This window comes from Vulpes vulpes, chromosome 11 (assembly GCF_048418805.1).
Source record: "Vulpes vulpes isolate BD-2025 chromosome 11, VulVul3, whole genome shotgun sequence".
Taxonomy (NCBI): Eukaryota; Metazoa; Chordata; class Mammalia; order Carnivora; family Canidae; genus Vulpes; species Vulpes vulpes.
Window position 1 is genome coordinate 15,203,188 of NC_132790.1, and position 12,829 is coordinate 15,216,016.

The 12,829-nt window shown below is 49.6% G+C and overlaps 1 protein-coding gene across 1 annotated transcript in view; it reads left to right on the forward strand.

The window, feature by feature from the left end:
- The window catches only part of GALNT18 (polypeptide N-acetylgalactosaminyltransferase 18), a 338,899-nt gene that overhangs the window by 169,771 nt on the left and 156,299 nt on the right, over positions 1–12,829 (forward strand). Inside the window, exon 3 of the mRNA XM_026008242.2 lies at positions 12,202–12,368. Coding sequence (XP_025864027.1) covers positions 12,202–12,368 — 167 coding nt within the window. The remainder of the gene's footprint in view (positions 1–12,201; positions 12,369–12,829) is intronic.

Consider the following 12,829-nt stretch of genomic DNA (forward strand, 5'->3'; position numbering starts at 1 on the left):
CCTTATACACAGCAGAAGACATAACCAGAAGGAAAAAAGTCCATCCAGCCGGTTGCTAGGCTTTATTAATTTGTTCATCCCACAAACATTTATTGAGCTCCAAGTGTGTGCCAGGCATCTAGTAAAGCACCAGAGAAACCTCAAGGAGTTTGCACTGTAGTAGGAATCCAGGTGGAAGGTGTTAGGAGAGCAGGGCGGGGGATCAGAAAGCATGCTGACCGTCTCCTGGCTTCCTGGTAGAGGAGCCACTCTCGCAGGTTTGTAGTAGGTCAGGGGTGGGAACTGGAAGGCCCACAGAAGCCCTGTTCTTCTGTGGCCTCTGCAGCAGGGAGACAGGACCAGAGAGGCATCTGCAAGGAGCCTCCCCTTACCCGTAATGATGCCCCCCCCCTCCCCCGGGGAAGGAAGGACATTGGAACTGGAAGTGCAACAGTTTTATTAGCCTCATTTGGGCTCTTTGGTCTGTGCAGAGAAAGGACAAATTTCCTCCAGGCTCTAGGACAATTGGCTCTGAGGGAAATAAAAATGTCATTCATTCTCCCCTCATTGTTATAACAAGTGCCATCCCGGTGAGAAGGCCCAGGAGAGACAGGAGATTGGTGTCTTCCTCTGGTGATCCTCCTGGGCCTCACCCCACGAGGGGCCTTTGCCAGACCTGGACAGGCTTTTACCTTCTTGCCTTCTAGGTTGGAAAGATATGCAGGCCTCAGGATTGAAGGGGAGAAAAGCAGCAACTTACCCTGGCTGGACTTTGTCCATCCTTCACATCCCCAGCTGCAAACTCCAAACGTTCCTGTGGCTTTCTCTGGGTGCATGAGCACACAGAGTGCCCCAGTGTCCACCCTCCTCCTCCTTGTCTGTAGATTCCAAAATAACCTACCAGGGACAGAAAGACAAGGGGGAAAAATATAAGTGTTATTGGGATGTGGACTACATAGGCATATATGTTCATCAAAGCTTATCAAATTTACCTAAGATCTGTGGATTTTATTGCATGTAGATGGAACATCAATTTTTTTTAGAAGAAGGGTATATATAAGAAAGAGGTCAGGGAAGTTTTTGCCTGCAGGATGGAGAGAGAGAATGGGGCAGCATCTTTGGGGGGGCCACTGAGAATATGGGCTATGATTGTAGGGAAGGAGGATCGTGACGGTGGGTCAAAGCCACTTACAACTCAGGGCTGGAAGGTACGGGCAGGGCCCCCACCTCAGCGACAGCAGGCCAAGCAGGTGGCATATGGGAGCCCATAGTTCCACAACAACAGGTGCACGCCTCATTCTTTTCTGCAGGCAGTGGCTGCTATTTCTGAACAGGAGCTGGGAAAATGTAAGGGTTGAGTGCGGATCTAGTGGGCATTTGAGTGTGGGTAGGAGAAGGGAGCTCCGGGTGCCAAGCTTCAAGGCTTAAAGTTGCCATGGCAACTCTATGGCCTACCTCCAAGGTAGTTCAGGGCAGAGCCTCCGGCAGGTACTATTCCTGCCTCTTGCTGGTAGATCCTCAGAGGCTCCTGAGTCTGTCAGTAATGATGTCACCTTTCTTTCCAGTGTCCCCTGAGGTCCTTATCCGTCCCTGCCAGAGGATAGGGTGGACTGACTTCCGGGTTGACTGGTGGGCTCAAGCTTGAGATCAAGACATGAGGGGTTGACTACAGGGGGGTTAGACTATTTTCTGCAGCCCCAGGAGGGAACAACTGGGACAGATGCACACGCACACACACACACACACACACACACACACCCTATTCCTGAACTGGAGAGATCTTGTATGAATATCCAAGTAGAAAGGTCTGGGATGGGATTATAGCAGAGAGAGAACACAGCCTGGAGGCAGGGGCTCAGTCCTCCTAGGAGCAGGTTAGAGTCCATCCAAGGTGACTGTGGGTGTTTGCTGCCACCACTGGGGTGTGGTCACAGGTTGGCATGTATGGTTTGGAGGGTTGGAGGTTTCTCACGGTGCAGGCTCTAGACACACATCTGAGGTCTCTGGACCTTGGCTTAGTGGGTGTATATAGTAGGCAGAGTAATGGTCTCTCACGAGCACCCATGTTCTAATCCCTGGAATTTATGACTATGGTCTGGTCCATGGCAAAGGAGAATTCAGGTTGCAGATAGAATTAAGGTTGTTCATCAGCTGATTTTAAAATAAAGGGATTATTCTGGATTATCTGGATGAGCCCAATGTAATCACAGGGCCCTTAAAAGTAGAAGAGAGAGGCAGAAAAGTCAGGGCCAGAGGGGATGGCAGTGTGACAGGGAAGGCAGCCATTGCTGGCCTTGAAGACAGAAAAGAACCATAAGCCAAGGCATGTGGGCAGCCTTGGGAAAAGGCAGGAAAACAGATTATCACCGGGAACCTCAAGAAAGGAACGTAGTCCTGCCAACACTGTGATTTTAGCCCTATGAGACCCGTGTCAGACTTCTGACCTCTAGAACTATAAGATAATAAAGGTGTGTTGTTCTAAGCCACCAAGTTTGTAATGTTTTCACGTGGCAGCAATGTCAGCATTAGGAAACTCGCACAGCGTGCGGCTTGTTGCACAAGATCCCAAGCAGGCTAAAGAGGCTCTGTGCTTGGTTTCATGCACTCTTCTCACTGTGTTAAAATTTGGAATAATTGTGAATACCACCATCTTTTCCTTTTGCGTTGGGCCCCACAAATTATGTAGCTGGTCCTGGGGGACAAGGGGAATGGCTCTAGGTGGACAGCCGGGATCGTGATTGCTGGACCATGTGGGAGTTGCTACCCAAGGGCTAATGATTTTTATTAAGAGCGACCACTTGCTCACTTGCTGTGTGCCCAGTGCTGTGCAGACTGCTTAAGGTGCATTTTTCTAATCTCTCGGAGGTTATTATTATTCCTATTTTATATAGGAGAATACCAAGTATTTGTCAAGTTAAGAAACTTACTCAGGTTCCCACAGGCATATGTGGCAGAAACAGTATTCTTACCTGGGTCTTGTGTCTTTAGGGCACTGCCTTGACACCCTGGCCCTCCCTGGCCCAGGTGACTTTCTCTAGTTTGGGATCGGGGCTCTGTGGAGGTGACCCAGAGACCTGCAGACATGGAGATGTGTCCTCCATGAGGGCAGCCCCAGAACAAAAGACGGTGATTCTGCTATTGCATTGAAAATGTTAACCACACACATTGGAAGGGAATACTCCTTTAGTAAAGCACCCTGGGCAAACTTTCTGATTTTTTTTTTCAGATTCTTTTTTTTTTTTTTTATTGGAGTTCAATTTGCCAACATATAGCATAAGATATTTGCAAATGACCTGTCAGATAAAGGGCTAGTTTCCAAGATCTATAAAGAACTTATGAAACTCAACAGCAAAGAAGCAAACAATCCAATCATGAAATGGGCAAAAGACATGAAGAGAAATCTCACAGAGGAAGACATGGACATGGCCAACACACACATGAGAAAATGCTCTGCATCACTGGCCATCAGGGAAACACAAATCAAAACCACAATGAGATCCCACCCCACACCAGTGAGAATGGGGAAAATTAACAAGCCAGGAAACAACAAATGTTGGAGAGGATGCGGAGAAAGGGGAAACGTTCTGATTCTTAACGTTAAGCTGGTTGTGGGCCAGTAGTATCATGTGGGCTGTTCTTAAAGGTAATAGAATCTTGAGCTATATTAATAGAAATATAAGGTCTTTAAAAGGGGAGGTGATAGTTTTGTCTGTTTTGCCACTCAGATGACAACTGCAGAATTGGATTTGAAGGGATATGGAGGAGGAATATGGTCAGAGGAGAGCAAGCCAAGAGAGAAAGTGGATAACATGATAGATGCGGTTCCTGCGTAGATTGTAGAGTGCTGTGACAAGCTGGTTGACCTCCAGCAAGTCCCCCAGCCTCCCTCCCTACACCTTGATTTTCCTGTGCACAGATTCGACGTGGTGATACAAAGGTTGAATTATAATATACAGAGAGCTCTTAGAGCACAGCCTGACACATGGTAGCTGCTATTTACTTTTTTCAATACTGGTATCATCTGGGCCTTTGATCTGTAAAAGAGATGGCCTGGGGGGACATGACCATGACTTGAACTACCTGAAGGGACTGCTGTGTGGACAAGGAGCTCCAGGGGACAGGCCATCAGCTGCAGCAATAAGGTGAGAGGAGGAGAGGGATTTCTCCGCAGTCCCAGAGTTCTGGGCATCAGAGGCCAGAGCCAGTTCTGCTGGAGAGCAAAGATGCTCCATCCCACTTTTTTCTGACCCAAGGGTCCACTCTCCCCAACTGCACATTCTCTTTGCCAAGGGCCTGACCTGCGGGCCAACAAACTCGCCACCTGGAGACGCTTAGCCCCTTACGTGCCTTCTCCGCCAGAGCCAGCTGGCTTGTTCCCTGGGGCTGCTATCCATGGAGCCCCAGGGAGTCCATTAACCCTGGATTTCTAGTAAGATGTTTTAGGAACAAATGGTCTGTTTCCCTGCTTCCTGTTGGTTGTTTACATTTCAAACGACTCTCTTCCCTCTTGTCCTACTTCCGACCGACATTTGATATAGCAGGCCCTTTCTCTAAAAAGGTGTAATCACCTGAAAGATGTTTGTAGAGGGTCTCCCTCTGGGTGAAAGCTGCACACTTCGATGATCTCATCTGCTTGGGAGTTTACCTGTCTGGTTTCTTATCAGATGGGCCTATATCTCCTGCCTTGCAGACCACCGAAGCTTCCAGTTCTTAGGAGTCCACTTCTCTCCCCTAGGTGAGCCAGACGTGGTGTCTTGCCAGGTCCCTGAAGCCTCTGGATATCCCCACCCTGGCTCCATTTACGCCTCTGGCTTATCAGAGGATAAGAGAAACTGGATAACATGACAGACAGATGAAGTTTCTGCTTATGGAGCGATGTTTAGTGCCCGCTTGGGTGGCACACATACTAAATTGGACACATACTAAAATTGGAATGACGAGAATAGCCCCTTGTGGCCCCTGCACAAGGATGACACGTACAGAGCGATGTTTAAACCTTGGGTTGCAAGGCCACGTCTCTCATTTTCAAACTGGTTGACCTCCAGCAAGTTACTGAGGCTCTCAGACCTTTCTTGTAAGATAATTCATTTTTGTTGTTTTAAGGCACCAGGTTTATAGTGATTTTTTTTTAATGGCAACTACGTGAGTGTGAAGAAACCATACAGCACGCAGTCAGCTCGGTGATTCCTGTTCTGTCGGGGCATGCTGGATTCCCACCCACAGGGCTTTCATGGGCTTGAATTAGTTCTGCTGTTCATCATTCGAGTATTTATTCATTTGTTCATTCAGCCAGACACCCAGTGATTCCGGAGTTTCAGGGATACCCGGTGAGTAAAGCAGATGTGCTCTTGACCTCGTGCAGTTTACCGTCTAGCGGAGACACTGGCGTTTGTTAAATAGTCGCATAAAAACACGGCGGGAAGGCAGGCACGTGGCATTGCAAGTAAAGCAAAGGAGGCTGTGAGAGTCTGATGAGGGATCCACTCCCGGCCCAGGAGCCACTCTGGGCCTCTCCCAGCTATGTCTCATGTGCGTTCCACGAGCGAGGAACTGAGCTCCCTCAGCAGCTGTGGGGTGTGTGGGGGGGGATTCTTTGTGGGTTGATGTTCCTACACAGACACATCATCACACAATCGGAAGCCACGTGTTCAGGTGTGGAAGAGCGAAGCATAGCTCAGGACGTCCTGGAGCAGCTCGAGCCTGCATCCCCTGTGTCCAGGGGTGACTGTCTGCAACTCCAGCTCCCTGACCTGTCCTGTTCCAACCCCGTCATTCCTGCTGCCCCAGACTCCTGCTTCCTGCCTTTCTGGGGCATCTCATGTTCGGCTCCCCCCCAACACACACACACACACACACACACACACACACACACACGAGAGAGAGAGAGAGAGAGAGAGAGAGAGAGGGGGGGGGGGGCTAGATCGAGTCACTGGTACTTCTTCAGTATTGCCAGATCTGGCTGTGCAGAGCTCTTGGGCTGGGCTGCCCTGCATGCTGATGGCCAGGCTGTTGATAGCTGCTTGGGGCTCAGGAATCAGCCTCTGGTCCCACCAGTGGGGGGCCAAATGATGAAGCCATAGGACAGAAGAGCCAGACATCTTTATACAAGGAGTCACTGGGATGTTTTATCCCAGCAGGAACGATGTGTCAGGAAGAGTTCCAGGCTTCGGAGCCCACAGTGCTTTATCCTATTTGCACACATCACAGACACATGACATCCTCTCCATCTTTCATCGGAGTTAGCAGCCTGGAGTGACTTCTGTTTTGTCTCCCACCCACCAGGTGTCTGGATTGTCACAACACCATTGTTTTTCCAGATACATCTCTGGGTGAGCGTGGAAAGGAAGATACAGACCCTGGTTTAGCAGGGATTATGAGTATAGGCTTTGGTGGCAAATAAGCCCAGGTTTCAGCCCTGGAAAATAACTCACTATCTTAGCCCTGTTTTCATCATCTATAAAACAGAGATAATGGTGTTTACCATATAGAATTGTAGGAAGGAATAAATAAACGTAGGAGGGGAGAATAAAAATATCCATACATCTCTTAGCATGGTTTATGGCAAATCATGAGCTCTCAGAAAATGGAAATGATTGCTATTATAACTTCCAAATATTCTACGCAGGATCCATGGGCAGTAGGGGTGGCAAGCACATGCAGTCTCGTAGCTATAGAGGTCATGGAGATATAAAATATAAGTGAAAATCTTGATTATCCTCACCCTCAGTGAGAATCCCCACATTGCCCTCATTTTTGGGTTTCATTAAGTCCAGCAGACTAGATGCTAGCAAGCCTGGATCTAATCTGGAAAGGTCTAGAAGAAACCAGCAGGGTACCCACGTGAGGCCAGAGGAGGATCAAGTAAGTCCTGTGGGTGCAGGTAGGAGCAGGGAGGCTGGGGTGAGGACAGTGATGGTCTCAAAGGGACAAGAAGGCAGGATTGACCCCGGAGCCAGGCTGTGTCCCAGGGTTATGTTCTAGGTGGTTAGTGGTGTTCTTGATCCCTCGTGTGCTGACCATGGCTGCAGGGGAGGGCCTCTTGGGAGAAGCCTGGGAAGAAAGGGATTGGCGACACGCAGAGGAGTGGGTATCTGGTCGTGTCATCTTCTTGCTGCTTGGTCCAGGAAGGTCCCTGCTCCACTCTGAGCACCCTGGCATATTTGGATCAGGTTACCCCTTGCATTGGCCGATAGCCTCAGCTCACGTTCGACACTGATCTTCATCCTGGAAGAGGTCTACCCTGGTCAAGCAGCCTCCCCAGGAGTTATCACCCTGACCGACTGGGGGCTTATAGACTGACCAAGGTCATGGGGAGGGGAGAGTCTGCTGATGCCACAGGGAGGCATCTGGCTGCTGCCCAGGGTGGTGCCAGGCCACCAGGAGCCAGGGTTGGCCTCACTTGGCCATTGCTTCCCTGCCTCTCACAGGCCACACTGTCACTGAAGCTCTTGATATAAATGTGCTTTATAAGGAGATCAAAACAGTGTTGGGGAGCTCTGCTGAGATGCTTCTACATAGCTGCTCCCATCCCGCATTGCCTTCTGTGTGCAGAGATCGATAAAGTCGAGTTTATCATGACCATCAATTCCAGCTTATTAGACAGCCGTAGTACTCCCCTCTCAGAAATGCCTTGTTTTTATCTCTAGTGGAAAATGCCTCGACTTTGAACAAGAATAAAAGTAAAAAGGGAACTTTTATGGCTTAATTTTATAGGAGAATATGCCTCTTCTCAAAATGAGTAGGGAACTGGTCTTGTACAGTCAGGCTTTCTCCAGAAGCATCAACAGGGAAAGGCCCGTGTGGCTCCTCTGACTCTTATGTGCTCTGATCCTTCTCTGGGGAAGTGAGCAGGAAAGAGGGAGGGTGTAGGGGCCAGACCCTGGAGGACAGAAGTGCAGGGGGGAGAGCATCTCGGTGGTGTGAACACAGACGCAAAGCTCTCAAGGGTAGGGAAGGGCAGTGCTGATAGATGGATGAAGCAAGTGGCTGGACTCTGGAGCAGAAGTGCTGGGCTTGAGTCCAGAACAACTCCCTTCCATAGTGGTTCTTGAGTGTGAACTAATTTTGAAAGCCTTGAGCTGCCCTGTGGCAGGCAGGCTTCTGCCCTGAGTTCAGTGTTCAGCAGGGACCGTGGTGAGTGTGACCAGCAGGTATGTGGGCATCTCGCCTGACACGCTGTTCTTCCTCCTTCTTTTTGCCTCCTTTCTCCAACAATGCAAGTTCTGGTTCAGTGTTGAGAAGAAAATACGAACCATGACTGTGTGTTGATGTGTGTGTGCTGGGAACTTTGAGAAGGTAGCACCAGTGTACACAGCAGATGCCGACTGAATGCCTGCTGTTGGCCAGGCACTGTGCTCGGCTGTGAGCATGCAGCCGCGAGCAAGCCTTGTCCCTACCCTCATCCAGGCTAGGGACACTGGTGTACTCATTGGATGAGCAACTGTGCCGCTTTGCTGGGGACTCCCAGTGCTGAAATCAGGACATTTGGTCCCCTACGTAATCGTGATGACATTAAGGGGAAGTTTCTTGTGGCAGTTGGTGGTGGTGACCAGGTGCTGCGTGAGAGGGAAAGCTGTTTCTTTAATGAGATGTCTTCACCATGTGGGAGAGAGAAGATCCTGAGTTTTACAGAATTTTATAGAGGAAAGACAACTACGCGGTCATATCTTCTGCCTCCCTTATTCTATGACACAACATGGAGAAAGGTGAAGTGGCTCACCCAGGGTCCCACAGCAAGTCAGGGCAGACCCTGAGCTCGGTGGCCTCATGCACCCTCCAATGCTCTGGTCCCACCTTGTCCTTATCCTGCCCACCCCTCACCCTCTGCTCAGCCACAGTCATATTTTCAGCTGGGCTCCAATTAGCTGAAGGGTGAGGGAGGGTGCCTGCAGTGTGGAGAGGCCAGGGCAGCGCAGCTCTTGCTGGAGAACTGTGAGCAGCTCCCAGGAGACAAAGGGAGGAAAGGATTTAAGGAGGTCAGGACGTTTGGCCCCGGAGGGATCCCTTAATCACAGTGCAAAGGACCTGAAGAGTGGCCGCAGACTGAATGTGAGGAAGTGAAGCCATAAATTCAGGGGAGGAAGGACCCGCTGGTGGGGCGAGGCCCTGACTCTCCAACAGGGGGAGGAGGTTTGCAGGAAAAAAGGAACGTGCTGGGGTCAGCAGCATGCATGTAAAATTTAGGCCTTCCATAAAATAGCCCTGTTGGCTTTGTTTAATTCCCGAAACCTACTGTGCGCCAGACTCTGGCTTAAGGGTTAGAGCACAGTAGCAACATAGAGCCCCTGCTCTGGGCTGGGGTGGGGGGTGGGGGCTGCAGTATAACAGGGGGAGACAGACAATAAACATGTCCTGATAGGATGCACTACTTTAGGTGTTTTGTTATGTTCAAAAGGGCTTGGGTGTAAAAACCTTATGTTTGAAGGAGTCTGTTAGGTGAAAAATGGTGATCAGCAGAGTTTAGCTTGTGAAATGAATAGAATGTTTCCATGATACTTAGGGAAAGACCATCGGGAATCGGGTCCCCAGGCCCCAGGGGTTCAAACCATCAGGTGGGGGGGGTGTGCCACCACTGGGAGAGATGGGGAGAAGGAGAGGTGATGTTCAGAAGTAAGAAGGGAGGGGAGTAGAGGAAGACAGCCCCTAGCTCTGGGGGATCCTCAGGAGCAACCTGGAGCTCTAGTTGGTGGGGCCGGGAGGCCCCGAGGAAGTGTGGAGGAGCCCTGCCAGCCACAGGGTCTCCGTCTTCCCTGCTGGCGGCATTAGTGGGAAGGACAGGGAGCATGTACCTCGGTACTGACCTTCCTGGGAGCTGTTTGCTATACTTTATTAAAAAAAATAATGATGATGATGTTAAAGGTCATGTGCCAGCAGTTTGACCATATATAGTATAATTTTTAAAATGCAGTTAGTGACCAGGTTGTATGTTAATGCTTCCATCAGTTTTCATGCCTAAGGAAGGGCCAGCCACTGGTCTGGATAGACATAAATAAGCACCACGAACCTTCTCAACGGGTCTTAACAAAATCACATTCATGACAACAAAACTTTTTTGCAGGAATGGTCTGATGAGCTTAAAGAGTCCTTCTGGTCTTTCTCCTTCACTAAAGTCCCTCCCTTTAGCTCCCCATCCCCTTCATCCCTTCCCTGCACTTACGTGAGCCAGGTTCCTCTCACAGCACTGTTCCCTCGGCCCCACAGGGCCTTTGCACGACTTGCTTTTTCGTACCATTTAAGTTTCTGACTAAATGTTGGCTCCTCAAGGAGCCCTTCCCCGACCACTCCTTCTGGAACAGCTGCCAAGACAGCTCCCTGTCCTCTTACCCCTGAGATACTTTCCATCTCAGTCCTCGTGTGAAACTGTATCATTTGTTTGCTTCCGCGTTTCCCAGTTTCCCCTGTCAAAGTGAGGATGGGTATTTGGTCTGTGCCCTGACTACAGTAGTACCTGCCCCATGGAAGAAGCCCAAGAAATATTTATTGCATTAAATACAAGAATGAAAGCCTTCTACACCAATCTGCTAACCTGGTGGTTTTATGAAAATTATAAGTACGATGTGGATTTGGGGAAAGGTTCAACTCTTCCCCTTCCCCCATCTCTCTTTGGTGAGAGAGAGAAGGAGAGCTGGAAATAGAATGGGAGAAGTTTCTGTAAATTTCTGGTAACCATAGAGACAGTGATTTTAGTTTATTAATCTCCTGCTCTTAAGCAGGCTGGGGCCCCACAGTGATTTCTCCAAATTGCTCAGCGCTGGTTATCCTGCAGCCTTCCTCATTAGGGAAGAACAGGCCCATTCCTATCCGCAAGCACTTTAATTGCCGACAAGCAGAAGCTCTGTGCTATTATGCTCATTATTGCATGTTCTCACCTGGTCGCATCTCCCACCTTGGAGCCGTACAACACGGTCACCAGCTCAAAACCCCAGGAGCTGACAGTGGCCGGTGACAGGAGTGGGCAGTCTGCTCTCTGAGCCCAGGGCCGGTCATTTCTGCTCTTTTCTTTCATTCAACGATCCTGAAGATGGGATCAGTGCCTTCTGGAACAATGTTTCACTTCAGCCAGAGCAGGGCACCAGCCATGGTTTCCTGCCCGCTAAGGCAATGCTTGCAGTGGTCGTGTGTTCCTCTTCCCATGGGGAATAGCGTGTAGACTTTTATGGTTTTGCTCAAGTCCTTTGGGTGAGAGACCTTCAACTGACTTCAGGGTTTTTGGAGAACTTGGAGGCAAGTGGGACAGTTGGAGGCAATCTCTCCAGCAACCAGTATACCCTTTTTTTTAAAAAAAGATTTTATTTATTTATTCATGAGAGACACAGAGAGAGGCAGAGACATAGGCAGAGGGAGAAGCAGGCTCCCTGCAGGAGCCTGATCTGAGACTTGATCCTGGAACTCCAGGATCACGACCTGAGCCAAAGGCAGATACTCAACCGTTGAGCCACCCAGGCATCCCACAACCATTATTCCTTAAGGGAAGAATCCAGGTGTAGATGTCAGAAGACCAGAGATGGGCTTCTGTCTTGGCAGCTGACTCACGGTAGGGAGACTCAGTCTCTCTGAGCCTTCATGCCCTCATCTGTGAGGTGAGATTGAACTTGTCCTTCCATTCTTCATTCGTGTGGAGTCTTGGACTCTACCTTCAACCTGGTTCTGGAGGCCAGATCCTGGTGATGAATGAGAAGTAGGAGAGTCCCCAGGCAGTATGCCTCCTGGAGTGAGGCGGAGTGGATTCTGGTAGTAGAAGTCTCTGGAAGGACACATATTTCTCTCCAGAGGCAGATCATCTGAGGTCTGCCCTCACCTAGATATTGGCTGCCATTTTGAAAAAACAAAACAAAACAAAACAAAATCAAAAACCTAAGGCTTTCCTTTGGTTGCATTTTTCTCTCCTAGTAGGTTTAGAAATACTGAGCCATTCTTCCAGTAAACACTCAGTGACCACCTGCTGGCTTCCAGGTACTGCCCTCGGTGTAATGATACAGCTATTCAGCTGGGATAGTCATTGACAAATTCAGACTCTGTAGAGGTACAAACCAGTTTTAATGGTGTGAGCCTGTCGGTTGCACACTTAGGAATTGTCTTAAGTATCGAATAAGAGGCCCTGGGAAGAATCTAGACTCCTGAGCCATCTGGCAAAGCTGAAGCCGACATGAGGTACGCCAGCACCTGGGGTGACCTCATCTGAATAACCAACAGATCTAAGAGCCTGGCTGTTTGTCTTTCTAGGTGCCGCAACCTCTCCTTCCCTGAGAGCCTGCCAGAGGTGAGCATCGTGTTCATTTTCGTCAACGAGGCCCTGTCGGTGCTGCTGCGCTCCATCCACTCAGCCATTGAACGCACACCTCCACACCTGCTCAAGGAGATCATCCTGGTGGATGACAACAGCAGTAACGGTGAGTGCCTGAACCCCACTGGGCCCAGAACTCTGTTCTGGGCCTGACATCTGAGCAGAAGGTTCAGCTTCCATTGGGGGTTCTCATTTTCTTAAGGCTCTCCATGCCTGCTCCTTCAGAGATGGAAGATTCTTGGTGGTCACTGCTCTGGATGGTTCACTTCATAGGTGTGCCCTCTCTGCATCCCGGAGGGGCCTGGTCCCCACGCTTTTCCTTACTGGCTGTCTGTCCACCCTCTTCTCTAACATCCTGGTACAGTATAAGGTAAATAGCTGTGACCGTCACCCCGCCACATACAGAGTGGGAATTTCCTGTGACTCTTTTCCATGAAACATCATTTCAGTTCATGGTGTTCCTTAGCGTCTACCTGGATGATAATTCATGTCATCTTGGCGGTGGTGGTGCTGATGGTGGAGGTGTCAATGGCGCTGGTGCTGGGGAAGGTCACAGTGGTATCAATG